Here is a 22529-nt window from a genome sequence, read left to right on the forward strand (position 1 = left end):
TGGTAAGCGCTGTGAGTTGTGCAAGATTGTTGAATCTCAGATCTATACCTCTGAAACAAATAATGCAGTATATGTTAAGAAAAAAAAAAAAAGAAGAAGAAGAAGGTAGCAGGAGGGGAAGAATGAAGGGGGGGAAATCGGAGGGGTAGATGAACCATGAGAGACGATGGACTCTGAAAAACAAACTGAGGGTTCTAGAGGGGAGGGGGGTGGGAGGATGGGTTAGCCTGGTGATGGGTATTGAGGAGGGCACATTCTGCATGGAACACTGGGTGTTATGCACAATGAATCATGGAACACTACATCTAAAACTAATGATGCTATGTATGGGGATAATATAAGAATAAAAAAAAAAAAAAGAAGAAGATTGCTTGAAAGCTATTGAGAAGATGGTACTGCTCTTTTTACCAGGCAGAAGCAGGAGATCTGTCTGGAGAAAATAAAACTGAAGGTCCTTCAGGCACAGCTGAAGGCCAGGGATACCACAAAACACCTGGACACTTAAGTCTACTGAAGGCCTAGTAGCCCACCCCGCTCCACCCTGCGGTCTTCTCCCACTGGCTCCCCAGATGATGGGATCCACGCCTTTATTCTCTATCCAGGAAATAGGATATTCTCTATCCAGGAAATAGGAAAGGTTTTCTCTAGGAGACCTGATCAGCCCAAGAGGAAAGACTTAAATATCCCAGCTTCTGGAGCTCTCCAACAGCCCAACCAGATCACTCTACAGTGAAGCTCCAACTTGATAAGCTCCATCCACTGCTTAGAACTTTGTCCTCCACTATTAAATTAAATCTTGTCCTACTGTGAATAGGACTGACATGTATAGCCAACAAAATTCCAAAATTGACAGCCACTATGTAAAGCAAAAGATCAGAAGTCAGATGACTTTGAGCTTCGTAAGAACACCATCTTCAAAATATTGGTAAAAAAAAGCCTGACCTAGGGACGCCTGGGTGGCTCAGTTTGTTAAGCTTCTGCCTTTGGCTCAGGTCATGATCCCAGGGTCCTGGGACTGAGTCCCACATCGGGCTCCTTGCTCAGCAAGGAGCCTGCTTCTCCTTCTGTCTACCACTCCCCTTGCTTGTGCTCTCTGACAAATAAATAAATAAATAAATAAAATCTTAAAAACAAAAATCCTGATCTATAATTATATACCTGACCAAACTATGAATCCAGTGTGAGGTAGAATTAGGCATATATAGACAAGCAAGTTTTCCAAAAATATACCTTCCATGCATCGTTTCTCTAGAAGCTATTACAATATGTTATGGCTGGGACTAAGGTAAAGTGAGTGACGTACTTTTTTTGCCTTGGGTGCAAAATTTGAAGAGGCACCAGAAAATTTAGTGAATAGGATAAAGAATATTTTAATGCAATATAAGAAAAAAAAGAATGCAAAAAAATCCATGATGAATGAAATATCAAGAATGTAAAATAAAGATAGGACCCAACAGGGCTGGGATTATGGTGAGGGGAGTGAGGCCAAGTCATATAAGTGCAAGTGTGCGTCCCATCTTCATTAAACATTTTGGTATTTTGTTGGTTATACAAGTCAACCCTACTTTACGTGGGACAGGACTATGTAGGGACATGAACACAAGGAAGTGAGCATCATTGGAGATCACTTTGGAGTCTAGTTATCAAGATAACAAAAGTTATGATTTTATTGGGTGGAAAGGGGGGGGTATAGGAGTGTGTATTTCAGGTGGGCTGGTAGTAGAAATGGGAATTAAACCCTTATCTTCCATGGTGGATAGTCAGTAGATAATACCGCCAAACAGGAAAACCAAAAAGTAATGTTAGCATTTTATTAAAAGATATGGGGATAAATACTAAAAAAAATTAGCTAAAAGATTTGAGAGTGATTCCTTATGGGGAAGGAGTAATGGAGAGGGGCAAGGGCAGGGGGCTGGGGACTGCTATTTGTCTTAATGTTGTAGAACTAGTTGACTCTTTATGTACATATATGACTAATAACAAACTATAAAAAATCAGTGTTTGACATTTCAAATAAAAGTCTCTGAAGGGGACTTTTGGGGAAGGCAGAGGTTTATTGGACTTCATCACATGATGTTATGATTTGGTATTATTTTTACTTTGGGTTACGTATGGAGGTGGGTGCTAGAATTGTCTCAGTGTTAGGGCCACTAACAATCTTCCTGGGCTTGTACGTTTTCCAGGGGAGATAGCTGCTCCATCTCATGTGACCCTCACAACTACATAGCAAGGCATGAAATATCCCCAGGTCAAGGATACTGGCAGAGGAGGGAAACTGAGGATGAGAAAGGGAAAGTAACCAGTCAGAACTAATCGTTCTGTAGTTAGTAAGTGGCATTGAAGTAGACTGGTACCAGATCCTTCCAGGGAGACCAGTTTTCACACCAGGAAACTGGCGTTAGCTCCCTATGCTGTAGCTGCTTTTTGGTCTCCTCTGACCAGATCCCCACTTTTGCCATTTAGTTCTGGTTGGACCTGCATCACCATTCCAAGTTGGTGGGTACAGCTCTTCCCTGACCTGTGGAGGGCCCTCCATCTCTCTGGCTGCAGTAACTAAACATTTCATGCTTAAAGCCAGACTTTTCTGCCTCAGCCACCCCATTGCTCTTGCTCTTGCCTTTTCTGGGCTGAACTACAGGTCCACACATCTAGGCAGCCTGGGGCCTGGCCTTCAAATGCTGTGAAGTGTCGCTCATTACCCCAGGGATGACCAATACTGCTAAATTTGGAGGGACTGGGGAGTTACTTTTGGTTTGAGAAAAGGGGTTTTCCCCCTGCCAGCGAACTGTGTTCCACCTTGAAGGCTCTGCCCCTGTCCAGGTGGGACCTTTGCACCTGCCTCTCCCTGCCCACACACAATGTTGTGGCTCTGCTTCTTGAAACATAGATGGGATCGTGTATCTGACTGGGAATGTCTTGTGTTTCTGCCTTTCCTATGTTGCTCAAAGCTTACTTGTTTCACGCTGGGAAATTGGACAGCCTTATCACTCAAGCCAACCTTATCATTCAAATGTGTATTTCTCAGGAGCCCTTCCATGTCTTATCTCTTATTACTTATATGCCTAGGTGGGTTCTGGGACTCAAAACTGTTTGGTTAAGACAAAGTACTCCTTCAATGGGCCTGATTGGTAAACTATTTCTTTCCCTCAAAATGTGGCTACATGGCTGGGCTAGATTCTGCTTCCAAAGGATGTGGCCCTACCAAGGGGAAGGTGCTGATCTTTGTGCATGGTGCTAGCAATGGATCAAGAATCTGGCTGACCAAGTGCCTCCTTAGGTTGGGGGATAGGGAATAAGCCTCAGAGAACAGTCAACAGCTAAAGGAACATTGCTAGAATCTACAATAAGGGCTACCATTTCCAGGAGGTCCCTCCTTTAGGCACTATATTCCAGCAACAAAGCTTTGACTTCAGCTGGGGCCTGCTTCTTCCTCAACCTTTATACTTGCTTTCCTCCCCTCTCACTTGTCCTCTCCCAGAAATAACTTGAAGGAACAATGTCTTTCCATAAAACACCCCTTGCTTCTCACTAGTCAGACCTGACTAACAGAGCTGACTAACCAAGACCCTGGCTTGAGTTGTCTATGGAAGGGGCCAGCTTTTGGCCTAAGGTCCTCCTTTGTTCATGTTCACTGTGATGCTTCCTCTTCTCTGGTTTGACCCCATGTCTGAGACTTAGACAGGAAACCTGCTTTCTTGGAAGGTTTGAGGGGGTAAGATTTTCAGGACAGTTGCCCCTCCCCCTTTGTTTTGGAGAAGTGAATCTTCAGGGGCTTTCCTCCAGGGATGGTGATTCTAGAAGTGGGGCTTGCTGAAGGATCCAGGTCTGCAGAGTTATAGACTTACCTGTTTTTCTACTTTGAGCCCTGAGAAGAGTCCTGAGTGGCTCCCAATTGCTCCCAATTCCCCAGCCCTGAATGACCCCTCTGGGAGATCAGAGTCAGGATGCACGGTGAAAAGAGCATGGGCTTTGGGGTCAGGCAGATCAGGATTCAAATTCTGACTCCACCACATTCTAATATAATACCATTTCTTAGCAGGCCCCAAGCCTCCTATTGGACCCAGTGTTCTGCTTCCCTGAGTTAGGGGTGGCCTCTGCAGAGGACCTTATTTCCTGGTGCTATTCCTGCACGTTGGTCTTTTTTTTTTTAAGATTTATTTATTTATTTATTTGACAGAGAGAGACACAGTGAGAAAGGGAACACAAGCGGGGGGAGTGGGAGAGGGAGAAGCAGGCTTCCCCTGGAGCAGGGAGCCCGATGTGGGGCTCGATCCCAGGACCCTGGGATCATGACCTGAGCCGAAGACAGACGCTTAACGCCTGAGCCACCCAGGCGCCCCGCTGCAGGTTGGTCTTAAAACAATCTTGAGTCTAACCCTTCTTATGCTATATGCCTGGTACAGTGGTAAGCACTTTGAGCATTGTTTTATGTAATTCTCAAAGTGGTAGTGTGAATTATGATTCTGACACTAATTACCACGTATTTTTTTCCCCATACCACCAAGTAATGCTCTGATACCAACTGGATGTCCTACAACTTAACTCAATCCTTATATTATCTATCTAGAGATAGTGTCAGATCCCACACATTAAGGGTTCAGTTGTACAGTGGCCCTCTTTCTTCAGATGCCAATTGCAAGTCCAAGTTGTCACCTGTGCTTCTGACTAACTGGCTATAGATTGGAGGTTCCAAAATCCCTTCCTTGGGTTCAGTTAATTTCCTAGAGCATTTATAGAACTCAAGAGAGGCATTTTGCTTACTAGATCACTAGTTTATTATAAAAGAATATAACTCAGGAACAGCCAGATAGAAGAGATGCGTAGGGCAGGGTCTGGGCAAAGTGCACAGAGCTTCCATGTCCTTTCCAAGTTTTCCATGCCACTCTCCCCAATCTCCATGTGTTCACCAACCTGGAAGCTCTCCAAAGCTTGTCCTTTTGGTTTTTATGGAGGCCTCATTATGTAGGCATAATTGGTTAAATCATTGACCATTGGTGCTGTAACTGAATTCCCAGCCCCCCCGCCTTGAAGGTCAGAGAATAGGGCTGTAAGTTCTAGCCCCCAATCAACTGATTGGTTCTTTCGGCAACCAGCTCATTCTTTTTTTTTTTTCCCTGTTTTTATTTAAATTCTAGTTAGTTAACATACATGGTAAAATTGGTTTTAGTAGAATTTAGTGATTCATCACTTACATATTCATCACTTACATACACCCAGTGCTCATCACAAGTGCCCTCTTTAATACCCATCACCCATTTAGCCCATCCCCCACCCATCTCCCTCCATCAATCCTGTTTGTTCTCTAGTTAAGAGTCTCATGGTTTGCTTCCCCCCTCTCTCTTTTTTTCCCCTTCCCCTATGTTCATCTGTTTTGTTTCTTAAATTCCACATATGAGTGAAATCATATGGTATTTGTCTTTATCTGACTGATTTATTTCACTTAACATAATACCCTCTAGTTCCATCTGCATCATTGCAAATGGCAAGATTTTATTCTTTTTGATGGCTGAGTAATATTCTGTTTTAACATACCACTTCTTGTTTATCCATTCATCAGTCGATGGACATTTGGGCTCTTTACATAATTTAGCTATTGTTGATAATACTGCTATAAACATCAGGGTGCATGTGCCCCTTCAGATCAGTATTTTTGAATCCTTTGGATAAATACCTAGGATGCAATTGCTGGGTCATAGGGTAGTTCTATGTTTAACTTTCTGAGGAACCTCCACACTGTTTTCCACAGTGGCTGCACCAGTTTGCATTCCCACCAACAGCGTAGGAGGGTTCCCCTTCCTCCACATCCTCACCAACATCTGTTGTTTCCTGTGTTGTTGATTTTAGCTATTCTGACAGGTGTGAGGTGGTATCTCATTGTGGTTTTGATTTGTATTTCCCTGATGATTGAGTGCTATTGAGCTTCTTTTCACATGTCTGTTAGCCATGTGTATGTCTTCTTTGGAAAAATGTCTGTTCATGTGTTCTGCCCATTTCTTAACTGGATTATTTATTTTTTGGGTGTTGAGTTTGATAAGTTCTTTATAGATTTTGGATACTAAATCAGGTATGTGCTGTGAGGAGCCCTGAGATTTAAGCCTCACTAACCTCACAGATAGTACCACCTCTAACTCCGCCCACTAACTGGGCTGGACCGAGGCCAGGTGGAGTGTCATTTTTATCAGGTATGTCATTGCAACAAGCCCATTCTTAAAGTGACCTAGGGGCTTTGGGAAAGTCAGCTCATTAACATGTCAGGAGGCACTTTTTGGCTCTCATCACTTAGGAAATTCCACGGGTTTTAGGAGCTCTGTGCCAGGAAAGGGGATGAAGACTGAATGTGTATTTCTTACTATAAATCACATATCACAGAAGTTAATGTAATCATCCCTGGCTTACAGCTGAGACTCAGTCACTGAGATAACTTGTACAAAATCACACAAAAAGGCAGGTCAGGCCCATTGGAACGCAGGTCTTTAAGGCTTCAAAGACAACACAGCATGCCTGGAAAGAGCAAAGGTTTTGGAAGCAGACACCTGAGCTCAGTGTTGCCTACATTCCAACTGCAGGACCTCATGTAACTCTGCTAAGCTTTCTCAGCCTCACCTTCTTCTTCTGTCTAAGAGAACTATTCTGCAGGAGAGCTCTGAGAATGAAGTGAATTGATGTATGTAAGATGCCTGTCATGTGGCACCCTCCCATCCATCACCCTGCTTTCCAGCCCAGGCTCTGTCATCTTCCCGCCACCACATCATGCTGTTCCCAGCCCAGTATTGGAAATCAGGCAGGAACACAAATCAGTGATAGAAGAGAGAAAGCAGGAAGTACCATGGGAGCAGATGAGTTTTGTGAGGATGACCAAGAAGGACTCTGTAGAGACGGAAATATCAAATCGGGACCTGAAATGTTCCACAGATTTCAAGAGATAGAAAATGGAAGGGAAGTCCCTGAGATTCCACCTCAGGTCACTAGGCAGGGCCTGGGGGGAAAGATGATGGATGTGTAAGTATTCTGTAGACCAAAGGGCCACACTGTGTGTGAAACGATGTTATTCAGGCCGTGCTTTTGTGCTAGGTTCTGGGCTAGCCCCGGGGCACAGGCTGAGGCTGGACTTGGAGCCTACCCGGCAGAGCTTCCCACTGCCATCTGGTGGTCATCAGGAGCCCAGCTGGAGGGGCTGACCGGAGAGCAGCGTCATCAAGACAACCTCCTTGAGTGCTGCAAAGCCTGTGAGCAACCCCACTTCTACCCCTGGAAAAGTTGGCATGAGAGAGAAAGGCCCAATATCTTGCCTTCAGCAAGTCAGACCAGCTGCGATTCTATTTTTAACCAGCACTGTTGTCGTTGACAGCTTGGAACGCCTTCTCCCTCCTTTTCTTCCTGCGTCCTGCCTCTTGCAGCCGAGGGCCCTGTAGAAAGGATGGATGAGAGCAGCCTCAGCACTGATAAACAGAAGACCACTCTCCTTTCTCACTGTCCTTCACTCCACCTGGCCTCGGTCCAGCCCAGTTAGTGGGCGGAGTTAGAGGTGGTACTATCTGTGAGGTTAGTGGGGCTTAAATCTCAGGGCTCCTCACAGCACAGGCACCTTCCAAGGCCCTGGTCAGTGTCCTAGCAGTTTTCTATTCTTTTTCATAAAAAAAAGGGCACCCAGTTTTATAAGCTCCAGGCCTCACAAAACTTGGGTCTGCCTCCTGATGGCTTCTTTCCCATCTCCAGCTCAGTGTCTACTTCAAAGGATTTTTTTGTCTTGTTATAATTTATTGTATGACTTTGAACAGCTTTCTTTCCTGCTCTGAGTCTCAGTTTTCCCATCTGTTACCAAGACTAAGTGTCAAGAAAGCCTCCCAACATATCATACTTCTGATTATCCATGTATGTTCTTTGGTGAGGGCATCTGTTCTTCCCTGTCATCGTGTGTGTGGAGGGATGATGTTGCTGTCTCTGCCTCTTTCTGGGGCTGGATCAGTCTTAAAATCAAAAGGGGGCCAGGCTCTGGGATTCCTCCTGTTCAGATCCAGCATCTGCCTCCCCGCTTTGTTGCTTCCGTGGGCAGAAGCTTGGCCAGATTCTGATGCCAGAGAAGAGTGCATTAAAAAGGTCCCACTCTTTAGCTTCTGTACACCTGTCATGATCTGAACCCTGGTGTTGCAAACACACATTGAATAAACCAAGTCTTATTATACAGTGTTAACTCTTATCATTTAAATAAAATTTTAGTATCTATTAATATAGTACCTTAGCAGTGGCACGGCTTCGGGAGAATATGCTGAGGAAACATGATGTCTCATGGATATTCCACCCCCATCCCCAGCTACACTGTATGACACTGGTGTTTAGGTGAGTCCAGGATGACAACCCAGAGAGAATACCCACATCCCCTTCGAGCCGCAGACCATGGGCTTTTTGGCAGGGGTCATGCACAGGAGTGAGCAGCAGGAAGAGGGACCCGATAGCGAGGATTCTACAAAATCCTGTGCCCCTAGGGGCGCCTGGGTGGCTCAGCATTAAGCGTCTGCCTTTGGCTCAGGTCATGATCCCAGGTCCTGGGTTCAAGCCCCGCATCGGGCTCCCTGCTCAGCAGGAGGCCTGCTTCTCCCTCTCCCACTCCCCCTGCTTCTGTTCCCTCTCTTGCTGTGTCTCTCTCTGTCAAATAAATAAATAAAATCTTAAAAAAAAAAAATCCTGTGCCCCTCACCTGCCCCCCGGAAAAAGTCCAGAAAGGAAGTTCAGGAGGAAGCCAAGTCATTTTTATTTCTTGAAGAGTTTGGGTGAGGGATGAGGGGCAGGGCCATAGTACTGAACTGGAAAGGAATGAAGGGACTTTTCAGTGCAAAACGGCCTGTTGGTCAGGGCAGTGTGAGATTAGGCTGGTTGGTATTTTCAGTGCTAAAATGGGGAAGAGCACTGTGAGGTGAAACTGGGGGCAGCCTGGAGCATCTCAGGAGTCAGTACCTTGCCAGGCTCCGGAGCCCTAAAGAATCAGTGCCATTACCATGTGTGTATGAGAGGCAGGCCAGCCTCTCTGAGTTTCCCCTATGTACGGAGAGTCCATTGCTAGGGATGCTGTGTGTGTGTGTATCTCTAAGGTCAGTGCCATGTTTCTATGTGCCAGGCTCAGTCCCATATCAAGAGTGTGCCTAATTTCCTGTGTGGCATATAGGAAGTCTGGTTTGTTTCTGGTTTGTTTCTGGTCAGGTAAGCCACTTGTGTGTGTGTGTGTGGGTGGGTGGGGGGTGGGTGTGGGTGCGCGGGCGCATTGGGATTAGTCCATGCTTTTGGGTGTCAGTCTCCTATGTCAGTGGGTGTGTGTCTCTCGTGTGTCTGGATGGGTCCCTGCTTGTAGGAATGGGTGTGTCCCGCCTCAGCCTCCACTCCCCCTCTACCCCTCAGCCAGGCCCCAGTGTGCTGATGGTGGTGTAGCTCAGTCTGGACAGCGAAGCAATGGAAGGGGTGGGAGGGTCCTCATCGGGAAGAGGCCTGGGGCGAGCTCGTGGAGGCCTGGGGCAGCAGCGGGCACACGTCTCAAGGCAGGCCTGGCGAAAGCGACGGTGCATGAAGCAGTAGACCAGGGGGTTGACACAGGCTGAGGCGTAGCTCAGCAAATGGATGAAAGAGATCGGCGCTCCTGAAAGTGCGCGGTGTGCACCAGAGCTGTCGAAGGCACGCCACGTGTTGGCACTATACAGTGGCAACCAACACAGGAAAAAAAGCACAACGATCACCAGCAACATCCGCACCACGCGCTTCTTAGCCAACAGCTTGGCCTGGTAGGGCCGGGGGCCACATCCTGGCCCAGGAGTGGGCGCGGTCAGTGCGGACAGCTCCAGGGTCTGCCGGGAGCGCGGAAGCTGCACGTAACAGCCATCACCATCCTCGCCAGCCAGCCCATTCTCGGGCAGGCAACGCCCATTGGGGTGGGCAGGACCTGGGCACAGAGAGTGGGGGGTCAGAGCAGCGGGCTGAGCCCTCTCGACTTCCGGCCTCACCCCACCAGACCCTGTTTCCTGCCTCCTTGCTGGCTCACGCTCCTTTCTGCTCCACCCACTCCAGGCCCCGCAGCTTCCCAAGACCGGGGGCGGGGTGCGAGGCTGGATTTCACGTACCCGGTGCCGCCCCACTCCGCAGCCCTCCATGGCTTGGGCCTCGGCTCTGGCTCTCCTTGTCACGGTCTTCGTCAAAGCGAAGTCCTAAGCAGAGCTCGCGGGAGATGAGCCCGTAGGCCACAGCCATGACCACACCCGGGACGAAGAACAAGAGCAGGAGCAGCAGGACCGACCTGCAGACAGAGCGATCAATCACACGGGTATCCGTCCGCCTGGACTCCTGGATGGAGAAGAGCCAGGGGGGGTTGTTCCTAGGGCTGGTGACCATGTCCCTGAGGTAGAAGTAGGATTTGGGGGTGCTGCTGGGAAGGGCTAGAGAACTGCGGAGCGGCCCCAAATGGGAATCCCAGGGTGGTGGGGCGGAAAGGGAATCGGAGGATCGGAGCAGCCGCAGGAGGATTTTGGGGACTGGTAGGAAGCAGCTGATGGAGACGGAGAAGGGAATTCCCAGGAATAGGTAATGGGCCCCCCTCACCAGGTTTGGCGGACACGCGCATTGGGCCAGCGATGCACACACTGCAGCACACGGGCCCCTCCTGCTGGCTGTACGGCGGTGTACACCGGGTAGGGCACCATGAGCAGTCCAGAGAGCATCCACGTGGCTATAATCACACGAGCCGCGTGGGAACGCGTCTGCCACACGCGTGCCTGCAGCGGTCGGCAGATGGCACTGTATCGCTCCAGGGCGATGGCCACGAGGCTTAGTGTGGACACACTCACAGACACCCCTAAACAAGGGAAGAGGAAGGGGTCACTTAGGAAACTTGTATTACACACTCAACCAGCGTGATTTTCTCAGGCCCCGAAGGGAAAGACCCCTATGTACAGCAAGGACTTTAGGAAAGGAGGGCAGGGGGCGGGGGTTGTCTCACCTACCCATGAGGTAGGAAACCGCCTTACAGACGACTGTGCCAAAGATGAACGTGCCCATGAGATTGGGCAGGAGGGTGAAGGGCATGCAAGCCACAGCCAGCAGGAGGTCGCTGACTGCCAGTGAGAGCAGGAAGGCGTTGGTGACAGTCCTCAGGCGGCGGCTCAGTCCCAGGACCACGATGATGAGCACATTTCCTCCAACGCTCATCAGAAAGATCACTGCATAAAGGGTGACTCTAATGGCCAGCTCCAGTTCTGGGGGTAGGAAAAGGGAGAGATGGCAGCAGGGAGTCTGGCTCCCACTCAGCCAGACCCTCCAAGCCCGCTTATTCCCCACCTCGGCTACCCGGCTAGATCCCTCTGCATCCCAGGAACACCTCCTCCCACGCAGTGGGTGGTGAACTTGAATCCTTCAGGCTTCTAACCCCTTGAGGCTTAGTGAGATTGGCTTGACTCCTCCTCTCCTTGAGAAAGTCTGTCTCTTCTCAAGCTTTGCTCCAAATTCTCCCTTCTCTTTAAGCTAAACTTCTTGAAAGGATTATTTGCATTTCCTCATTCACCCCTCAGTCCATCACAGTCCAATGCCCCATCTGTCTCCTCCATCACCATTTGGACACTTCTTCCCAAGATCACGAAGCTTTAACTGCCAAATCCAAAGGTCTCTTTTCACCCTATTCTACTTGATCTCCCTGTAGCATTTGGCACAGTTGACCACCCACTACTTTTTGAAACACAGGTCAGGTCATGTCCTTATTGCCTAAAAACAAAACAAACAAACAAACAAAAAAAACACAAACTCCTTCGCCTGCTCTGTACTGTCTGCAACCCTCTGGCATGTCTTCCAGATCCTCTGAGAACTGTCTTCTTCCTCCTCTCACCTCCTCTTGCAAAGCACCCACTTAAGCCACTAGATGACTCAGTTTCTTGAAGGCATCATGCACGCTCATGACTTCCTCCCTTGCTAACATTGATTTCTCAGCCTGGAATGTTCTTTCACAATACCCTCCCTCCATCACAAACTCATTTTCTGTATCTGGTAAATTCCTATTCACCACTGCCCTTCAAGACTCAGATTAACTGCCCCCTCTTCTGTAAGGCCTTTTTAGATGCCTCATTTGGAGTTAATCTCCCCCTCTCTGACCCATGCATGTTCCTTAAATATCTATTAGAATGCTTTTTCTTTTCTGCCTTGTATTTTAATTATCTCCAAACATTCATTCTCACTCAACAAACATTTACAGAGGACTCCCTTTATGCTAGGCGCTGGGGACAAAGAGATGAACATGACAAATTCCCTGCCATGTGAGAGCCCATGGTCTAGAGGGAAACTTGGATATATGACAGATAAGTGCCACATAGCATGATAAGGAGTGAAGTTGAAAAATATACAAAGTGCTGTGGAAGCTCACAGGAGGGACACTAGTGTTGCTGGGCTAGACAGAGGGCTGACCCCATTCATTTGTGTCATTGTCTCCTGGGGGATGGATTCATCTTTGGGCCTCTATATCACAGCCAAGCCGACCCAAACAAAATTGAATTGAATTAAACTGGACTCAGTCACTCAAATCCATGGCCTCAGCATGAGGGAGACTAGAGCTTGAAGGGAGAGGGGGCAGGGACAGAGCCTTCCAGGTTGTGGGGAAGGAAGGGCGCAGAGGGGCAGTTCCCGTTCTGCAGCCCCATACATTGACTCTTGTGTTAGGCTCTGAATTAAACTGTTTTCATAACAATAACCAACTTACTAAAAAATGGCTTTAGGCATGAGTGCATGCTATTTACAAGAGATCCCTGAACAGAACCCAGCAGTAACATTACTTGCTCAGATCACACAACTAAGTAAGGTGCTGAATCAGAATGGCAGCCGAGTCTCTAGATCTCTAAAATGCTTTGCCTCCTCCTACTTCCTCACCCCTCCGTCATTCATCATGCTGCCTCCTTCTCCCAATCAAATCTGAATCTCAGTGCCTCTTTCCACCTCTCTCTACTCCAGTGTGGCATTGCTCACTGTATTACCTTTAACTATCTCCCCCACTGGACTCTGAGCTTCTTGAGGACGGGGGCAATGGCCATCTTGTTCTTCAGCATATCCCTGGCACTTAGCATAATGTCCTGCACATAGGAGGTGTGCACACATGCTGGCTAATGGATTTTGAGTGAATCTCTGTCATTTTCCACACAAATGCACCTGCTTTGTCTTTCCCCATTCATGCTTCACCTCCGTGCCTCTAAAGCTCCAGCACGCCCTCTTCTCTCTGCCTCTGTTTCTCTAGAGACTCACGTCACCCTCTCCAATGAAGGCTTATGTGTAGCAAATTTGAGGGGCGGGTGTGTGTCTGTGTGTGTAAATAAAGAACATTTATGAGGGAGAGCTCTGTCAGTGAGGTCCCTGGACCCAGAAAAAGAGCTGGTAGTCTATCCTGTACTTTTTGTGTCTCCTTGAGCCCACTGATCTTCCCACCCCGCCCCTCCTTGCCCCGTTCCTTAATCTCTCTAGTTCTATCATCTTTCTCAGATCCTCCTCTGGATGTCTCTTTTCAACTAGTTCTTTTTTTAGGATTTATTTATTTATTTTAGAGAGAGAGAGAATGGGGGAGGGGCAGAAGGAGAGGGAGAGAGTATCCTTAAAGAGACTCTCTGCTGAGCAGGGAGCCCAAGCCAAAGCTGGGCTCTATCCCAGGATCCTGAGATCATGACCTGAGTTGAAATCAAGAGCCAGTTGTTTAAACAAATGAGCCACCCAGGTGCCCCTTCAACTAGTTCTTGAATCAATAACCACACCTCAAGTTGGTATAGCACTCTAAAGTATAGAAAGCACCTTTCTCATTCGTTCATCCAGCTGATGTGTCCCGTGTGTGTTTTTGAACTTGGTGGAGCAGAAAGATGAGACACCGTTATGAAGTTCCCAGTTTGCATGGGTCTCCAGAAAATAGAGTCCCAGTAAAATTGCCGCTTTGCTGTTTTGCTGGGCATCCCAGCTATTTACCTTATTTCCAGCCACCACTATCTCTCCAAGTCTTTGCTGTTGAACAGTTAGGAGATGTGAAAAAGAAATCTTAGAGCTAGGAATCTGGGGAGAGGGAGGGAGGGATAAAAAGGTAGAGCACAGGGTTTTTAGGGCAGTGAAACTATTCATATGGTACTATGGTGGATAGATGTTATTACACATTTCACATTTGTTAAAACCAACATAAAATATAACAAAGAGAGTGAACCCTAATGTAAACTATGGAATTTAGTTAATAATATATCAATATTGGGTTATTAGTTGTGATGAATGTATTGCCTTAATGTAAGATATTAAAAATAGGGGAAATTGTGTGTGTGTGTGTAAGAGAGAGAGAGAGAGAGAGAGAACTTCTTGTGCTTTCCATTCAATTTTTCTGTAAACCTGAAACTACTATAAAAGTCTATTAGTAGGGGGCACCTGGGTGGCTCAGTCGTTAAGCGTCTGCCTTCGGCTCAGGTCATGATCCCAGGGTGCTGGGATCGAGCCCCGCATTGGGCTCCCTGCTCTGCGGGAAGCCTGCTTCTCTCTCTCCCACTCCCCCTGCCTGTGTTCCCTCTCTCACTGTGTCTCTCTGTCAAATAAATAAATAAAATCTTTAAAAAAAAAAAAAGTCTATTAGTAGGGTGCCTGGGTGGCTCAGTCTGTTAAGCCTCCAACTTTTGATTTCAGCTCAGGTCTTGATCTCAGGGTGGTAATTTCAAGCCCTATGTTGGGCTCCATGCTAGACATGGAACCTACTTAAGTAAATAAATAAATAACTGTCTATTGGTTTTCTCAAAAGTCACAAAAAAGCAATTGGAATGAAGACTTGTGTGTGTGTTTCTGGCTATATGTATGCATCCATGTGCGTTTGTGTGGTGGAATAGGAGTGATCACAGTGGCTTCAACAACTAGGAACTTACAGTAGGGGTGGGAGAATGGGAGAGGTACCTTATAGATATTAGTGCCTTGATTACCTGTGGGCATCATCCTGCTGAGCCAGAGAACTCAGAACCGTGACAGTTCATTTCTGCTTCTGGGGTCTAGAGGATCTGCATTTGTTCTGTCCAGATGATGGCAGAGAACGTATGAGCACAAAAATCCAGATAATGTGCCATAAAACAAAAATCAGGACTTTATAAGAAATAACACTGAAGCTACTGATGCCTCAAATCCTGCCTTCCACTGGTATGTTGGATTTGGTTGCCCATGAACAAAGACATCAAGGTAATACCCACATGTTTGTGGTGAGCATGGATAGCATGCAACTGATTGGGGATAATAGCTGGGCAAATGGGGATATCCGAATGTCAATGGATACTAACTGAGGGAGCAAAAATAATATGGAAGGATGTGTAGGTAATATCAGAGTGAAAATTGGGTAACACTTTAGTTTTTGTGATAGATAATACCTGGGTGGGTGAGAGTAATACGTATTTTTGTGGACAAGGTCTGAGAAAGGTAAGAGTTACATGTCTGTAGGTAATGCCTGATGGAGTGTGGGATACATGTAGGTTTAGATAATACCTGATCAAGTGTTGTAACGTTTGTTCTAATTTTATTATAGGTGCTGCTGAAGTGAGCAAGAGCAAAAACAATTGTAACATTTGAGTGAACAGGAGTAATATCTGTAGATATGTCTGTGGATAACATCTCGTTTTGTAGATAATATCTTCGGGAAACATGGATTACATCCAGAGGTCTGAATGTGAATGGGGGAGTATCCAAGTGATGATGGTAGTAGCTGAGTAAGCAGAAGAAGTATCCAAGTTTCTGTGGGCAATATTTAAGTGGGCATGGACCTGAGATGTTAACATGTTAAGATGTTAAGTGAGATATGAATCTGACCTAGTACAATAACTGAGTGCCTGAGCGAACACAGGTAACATTTGAGTCTTTGTGGGTAATATCTGCATGTGTGAGAGTAACATCTGTGATTTTATGAGTAATATCTGGAAAAGGTTGCTTCAGTGACCACGGGCAATATCTATGTGTGGGTAATAAAACAAAAGCAAGTGTGTTTGGTGGATGAGTGACATCTAAATGACTGTGAGCAATGTTAAAGTAACCATGGGTGACATCTGTTTTTCTGTGGGTAGCAGCCGTGTGAACACTAGCACTCAGGTCTGTGTGGATAACATATAAGACTAATGTAGGTGGGCCACCTGGGTGGCTTAGTCGGTTGAACGTCATGGCTCAGGTCATGATCCCAGGGTCCTGGGATCGAGCCCCGCATTGGGCTCCTTGCTTAGCGGGGAGTCTGCTTCTTCTCCCTCCCCCTTGCCCTCTGTGTGTGTGTGTGCTCTCTCACTCTCTCTCTCTCAAATAAATAAATCTTAAGAAAAAAAAAAAGGCTAATGTGGCTAAAATCCACATTTCTACTGGTAACACTGGAATGAGCCTGGCTAACATGCATCTTTGGGGGTAATATCTGAGTGTGTGGCTAACGGTCTTCGTGGGTAACTTCTGACTGCCTGGGTAACAGCCAACTAACTCTGTGTGGGTAACAACATCCAGATGAGAAAGGCCAGTTCTTGCACCTGTGCTCTCAATCACTTCAATTTCTGCTTTCTCAGGGTCCCCTGCTCTGTTGACTATCCCTGCTCTCTGCTGTACCTTCAATCTTCCTCTTTCTTGGCCCATTCTGCATCAACATTTAAAAAAGACTCTTGCCTCTACTGCACACACACGCCCCCCCAGACAACTCCCCCACCCCACACACCATTCCTCAACCCCACGCTACTTCTAGCACTACCCTATTTTTTCTTTGCCTCTCTTTCCCTACCAAACTTCTGGAAAGTTTTGTCTACACGCCCTGGTTCACTTCTCAGAACCTCCTTCCCCACTGTCCCAAACTCAACCTACTGTAGTCGGGCTTTAACACCCATAACTCCTCCTCGTCAGGAGTTCCTCGTTACTGGATCTGAAGGATGCTGTTCTGTCCTTATTCAGACTTACATCAGCAGCATTTGACATCACTTATCCCACCCTGCTTGAAATCATTTCCTTGCTTTCTTGTCTCTCTGATGGTTTCCTCATGGACTCTCCTTCCTTCACTGGCTTTTAAATATCAATCTTCTTCAGGATCCTGCCCCAGGACCTCTTTTCTTTTCATCCTACACAGCCTTTGTATGGTTTTATCTATTCCCATGGCTTCCATTACCTCCTGTAGGCAAAGACCTTTTAGGTCTGTATTTCCAGCTGGTATCTCTCCCCTAAGTTCCTGACCACCAGATTTGACAGCTCACTGGCCAACCCCACCTGGGTATCTCACCAGCATTTAAACTTAGTGGGTTCCAAATTGATTTTATAATCTCCTCCTTCAAACCTGTTTCTGTTCCTTTGTTCTCCTTCTCATGATATAGCACCAACATTCATCCAATTTTCCAAGCCAGATACCTAGACGTCATCCCTTGACCTCCTCCTCCCTCTCCGTTTCTAATGAATCATCAAGTTCTGTTGTTTCCACTTCCAGAAGTGCCTCTCAAATCCACCCACTTCTCTCCATCCCCACTGTGAATACTTTAGTGTAAGCCCACTTCATCTTTCACCAGAGTAATATAATAGCCTTCTAAAGCGTCCCCCCACCCCCCACCTTTCATGTCTTGTACTCCAATCCATTCTCTACACTATAGAACTAATCCTGCTGTACTACAGAGCCTTTCAGTAGTTGCCATTGACCTCAGGATAAAAATCCACTCTCCTGGGGGCACCTGGGTGGCTCAGTGGGTTAAGCGTCTGCCTTTGGCTCACGTCTTCATTTCAGGGTCCTGGGATCGAGCCCCTGAGTTGTCGGGCTCCCTGCTCAGCGGGGAGTCTGCTTCACCCTCTCCCTCTGCCCCGCCACCCAGCTCATGCTTGCTCTCTCAAATAAATAAATAAAATCTTAAAAAATAATCCACCCCCTTAGCCAGGTATATGAAGCTCTTCATAAACCCTCTAGGCTGGTCATCATCCTGAGTGTTCCTTTTTCCTCTCTTATGGTGTGTGTTTCAGGCTCTCAGAAACTGACACACTGAAGGAAAGTATCCCAGATTTAAACTTTGGGTGCTTAAGCATACTGTTCCTCTACTTAGAATGCTTTTTGCCATTCCTGCCCCTTCACTTGTCTAGCTCTCCCTCATCTTTTTAATATTTATTCAATTACTCCTCGGGAGGCCAGCTTTGATTCCCTAGGCTAGGGCTCCTTTTCTGTGTTCCCACAGCCTTCCTAAGGCACAATCCCACTTTGTGCTGCAGTTCCCTGCTTACTTGTCTGTCTTTCCCACTAAACTGTGAGCTCCATGAAATAGGAACTGTTCGTTTTGGTGCCTAGCACTATCTCTGGTTCAATAAATATTTCTTGAATGAAAGAATCTAAGTGAGAGTGTGTAATAACTGGTCTGAGAGAACATACATTATTTTGTGGGGTAAATACTCAAGTTAAAATGTATTCCCGTTTTCCCTTCTTGAATGTGGAATAATTTCCTTATGCTCAGCACTGCTCCCCCTCTTGGAATCCCCCTCCTTCCTTTTCTGCCTACTGAACTCCCTATTGAACTCTCAACTTCAAGATCCAGCTCCCGGGTTCTCCTGGGACTTCTCATGCTGACTGTTATTTTCCCACTGGTTTGTCTCCCCTTTGCACTTGACTATGGACCAGTGAGGGTCTGGACTGGGTCTGTTTCATTCCTGTGTCCCCAGGACTTAGCCCAGCTACAACAATAGATGTCCAGGAGACATTTAAGGAAAGAAAGGGTGCAGGAAGGAAAAACATATATTGTGAGCTGGGTTATCAAGAAAATGTGGCTGTTGGCCTGTGGGAGGAGTGAAAGTCATTTTGGGGACTGAGTAAGTGGAAGCAGTGGGGGTGGGGGGTGGGGATGGTACAAGGGATAGGAGACAAAGGGCAAAGCCAGGCTCTAAGAGGAAGAAACCTGAGGAGAGGCAGGTTGGAGAAGGGGCTTGGAAGGGACTTGGAGACAGAAAGAGAGAGGGGACAGTGCCTTGATTAGAATTCCGACCTTGGGAGGCCGGAAGATTTGAGGAGTGAAATGGAGACAGGCAGCTCTAGGGAGCAGCCCTCAATGTCCAGCCTAACTCAGGTTGAGGTTCTCTTTTGGGAAGGCTCAGTGTTGGGGTGGGGGACACAGGAGATTATAACTCTAACTTCCCATTTAAGCCTTCCATAGTGCTCCCTCCCTCAACCAGCCCTCTTCTTTTTCCCAGTCTTGCCTTCTTTTCTCTTTCCTTCCCCATTGTGGCTCTGTGAACTGGGTTTAAAAGGAAGAGAGACCCGGAGGATAGGCAAGAGGAGGTCCTTGCTTTCTGACCGTCTGTGTCTAGAAGGGGGCTCTGTGTTGGGGAGGGGGCTCTGTGTGGGGGTGACCAGTAGCTCTGGGTGCGGCCCGGAGACCGGGGTGTGAAGGGGCTGTGATCAGGTGGTGTGAAGCTGTGATGGAGTTTTTATGAGCCGTGGAGGGGGCGGGGGGCAGAAGTGGGGGGAGCTGTTTGGGGACTGAGAGGGAGTACTGCGAGGGGATGGTGTAGGCGTTTGAGGAGGCAGGGGCGCCCTCTATCAGTGTGGGGTGCAGCGAGGAGGAGCTGGTGGAGGAGGTTTAGGGGGGCACCCACCTCGTGTCCCGGCTCCGCGGATGCGAGGGGGCTCGCAGCTGAGGTTGCCCGCACCGCTGCTGTTGAGGAGGGCCCCCCCCGGGCGGCACAGGGAAGCCCCCGGCCCGGGTCCGGACCCCTGCGCGCTCCGGTTCAGCTTTAGCAGCTCCATGGCCCCAGCCCAGCCACCGCCTCCCTCGGCTCGGCCGGGCCGGCTCCCGCTGCGGCTCCACCTGCTCCCGCGGCGGTTCGGGCGGAGGCTCCCGCCCCGCCTGGTCCCCGCCCCCAACCTTGGCCCCTGCCCCGCCGCTCCTCCCCTGTTCGCCCCGCCTAGGCTCGCCTCCCTCCCAGGCTCGTCCGCCTCGGTCCCGCCAGGTGACTAACCGCCCCCCTCCCACGCTCAGGACTTCCACGCTCCCCCCACCCACCCGGACGTCCTTCAGGCTCGCCCCCTCCCTACTCTCTCTGGTCTTCTCCTAGAGATTTCCTTCCCGCCCACTCCCCTTCAGCACCGTCCCGGTTCGGCGGAATTCTTGGGAGTGTGTGTGTGTGTGCACGCGCGTGTGTGCGTGTGTTGGCGAGGGTAGCGGTGGGGGTTACGGGTGGTTGGAGGGGTGGCGAGGAGGGAGGATGCGGGGTGGCGGGAAGGAGGGTCAGAGGGGTTGCGTGGGGCGCGGCTGCCGTGGGATCTAGCATTTCCCCTGGTGGGTCAGGGGACGTGGGGGTGGCATTTAACACAGTGGCATCAGCCGCGGGTTACTGTACTATGACGCAGTGGCTCCAGTGACCGCGACACTATCGCTACATAGTCCCCCGTATCTCCTCTCCAAGGGGCTGGGGTAGCCCCTGCATCTGCTCCCACACCCTCCACCTCCCACCTCGGGGCCCAACACCCAGGCTTCCACCCAAAGCTCCCAAGGAACCCTCCGCAGCGGGCAAGGACGGCGAGGGGGTTGGTGGCGGCGGGCAGCATTTGTCCTCGAGGAATCTTGGCGCGCAAAAGGGCTGCGCGGAGGAAGAGTCTGACTTGGGTGTGAGGGCAGCTTGGGTAGCAGAGAGAACTGCTTAGAATAAACGGGGGAGGGGTGGGCTGATGGTGGGGTTTGGTGCCCAAACCCGCCCAGCACTAGCACAAGAAGGAAGGAGGCGGCTGGCTCTCGTGGTCTCCAGGCAGCGCCCACCCTCAGCGACACACTGACGCTCCCTGTTTGCTCTCCCTGCAGGTGGAGCAGCCTGTGTGGGGTGTCAGGTTCCCATGAGAGGGGACCGGAAGGGGGCAAGATCACTGGAGTGCAGCGGGAGCAAAGCTAAGGGGGCATGCACAAGACTGAGGTGGTGGGTTCAGTTCCTTGGGCACAACTTGCCTCCACTAATATTTCAGCCCTGCTGGCTAGCCATTCTTCTCCATTCCAAGGAAACTCCCATATGACCTTGAAATTCCACTCTCCAGCCCGCAGCAGTATCTGTTGGAGGTGGGGGCATCAGTCAAAGAGCAGATCAGACTGTGAATGAGGACTGAGTTTACGGGGAATTCAGAGAGCCCTATCCAATTTGTCTTTTGGAGAGGACCTGTTCCAGTTAGCACTGAGTTTATAGGTGCTGGGGCACTGAAGGAGGATTTAGGCCTGAGGTGGGTGGGGATGTTGTCACCTGTCTACCCCTACTCCCCTCCTCCTGGCACTGCCTGCCTTCCCCATCAGAGTGCCCTGGACCAGAAGAGCCTGATTTGCTGTTTGTTCAGCTCCAGCACAGGTGGCACCTCAGATAACCTGCTGGACTTTTCCCACATTGGATGACGGTGGGGTGTGGGGGCGGGGAGCAAAGGAAATGTAGGAGAGAGAGAGGAGTGGACATAGGAGTAGACGGGCATTCACTTATTCAGCAAAGTATGGGCCAGCTATAGGGCTGTGTGCTAGTTGTCTGATACATTCTGTGCTCCCACTCTCCTGGGGGCCAGTGACAGGTAAGCCAACGATTGCAGCATATGGTTGGACGTGCATCTGAGAAGATGCACAAGTCACAGATTTAGGAATCAGCCTGGCTGCCTTACTCCCTTGTGCTCCTTCACCTGTAATAGAGGCTGTGACAAAAAGCCCAGCGTCTCTCCAAATACGAGGGATTTATTCTTCAGCTGCCCAGAAGCTTTGGGAAGTCAGCCCTCAACTGCCAGCCCCTTGGGGAGTTGGCTGAGCCGAGGAAAGCCTGCTCAGGCGAGGTCATGTTCCCTTCCTGAGGCATCCTGCATCCAGTGACTGCTCAGCACAGAGGTACAAAGGTTCAGCCTTCTCACCCCAACAGAGGACAACTCTGAAAGACGTGCACAGCTGTTCACGGGGTTGACTGAGGCCTTTGTGGGGACGGAATCACTGCTCCGCTTCTCCCTTCACCCTGTCCTTCTTTCATCCTTGCTCTTGCATAGGTGTTGACTCGGAGAGCACTCCTTAGTAAACATCCTCCACAGTAATCTGTCTTAGACTCTGCTTCCTGGGGAACATAACTGCCTCCCTCCCATAGTCAATCAATCATGAAGTCCTGTTGATTTTAGCCACTGAGAGTTCCTTGACTCGGTCTGCTTACATCTGCACCAACATTATCCCACTGTTTCTTGCACTGCTCTCCTAGCTTCTTCATTGGTCCACCACCTTTTACTGATGCTTCCTTGCATCCATCCTCCACCTTAAAGCCAGAGTGATATGTGCAGAACACAAATCTGATTGTGCTGCTCTTCTGACCTTTGCTTTGGGGATAGAGAAAACCTTTTCACAGAATCTTTGAAGCCTGTGTGGTCTGGCTCCTATTGACCTCTCTAACCACCTTTAGTCCCCCTGCTTTTTTTTTTTTTTTTGATATATTCAGCCAGTAACATGGCTTTTGCACATGGTCTCTGGAAATTTTCCTTCCTTATCTAATTAACTCCTGCTCATCCTTCTCCTCTCAGCTCAAGGTATCAGCATTTCTCAGGGACGTTTTTCCTG

At 48.6% G+C, this 22529-nt stretch overlaps 2 protein-coding genes across 3 annotated transcripts in view; one reads left to right on the forward strand and one right to left on the reverse strand.

The window, feature by feature from the left end:
- The window catches only part of FHIP1B (FHF complex subunit HOOK interacting protein 1B), a 142753-nt gene that overhangs the window by 77556 nt on the left and 42668 nt on the right, over positions 1-22529 (forward strand). The gene's annotated exons all lie outside the window — the stretch shown is intronic.
- On the reverse strand, positions 8726-19814 carry CCKBR (cholecystokinin B receptor). 2 transcript variants are annotated; one of them, XM_006732727.3, is made up of 5 exons: positions 19576-19814; positions 10980-11231; positions 10579-10831; positions 10104-10276; positions 8726-9925 (listed from the first exon to the last, which is right to left on the reverse strand). In XM_006732727.3, the coding sequence occupies exons 1-5, from the start codon at positions 19724-19726 to the stop codon at positions 9387-9389; spliced, it is 1368 nt and encodes a 455-aa protein (XP_006732790.1). In that variant the 5' UTR covers positions 19727-19814; the 3' UTR covers positions 8726-9386. The 2 variants fall into 2 exon arrangements, with proteins under 2 accessions (XP_006732790.1, XP_081654810.1); XM_081798684.1 differs by having other exon boundaries at positions 10104-10323; positions 10976-11231.

This window comes from Leptonychotes weddellii, chromosome 11 (assembly GCF_054177405.1).
Source record: "Leptonychotes weddellii isolate Sample4059 chromosome 11, ASM5417740v2, whole genome shotgun sequence".
Taxonomy (NCBI): Eukaryota; Metazoa; Chordata; class Mammalia; order Carnivora; family Phocidae; genus Leptonychotes; species Leptonychotes weddellii.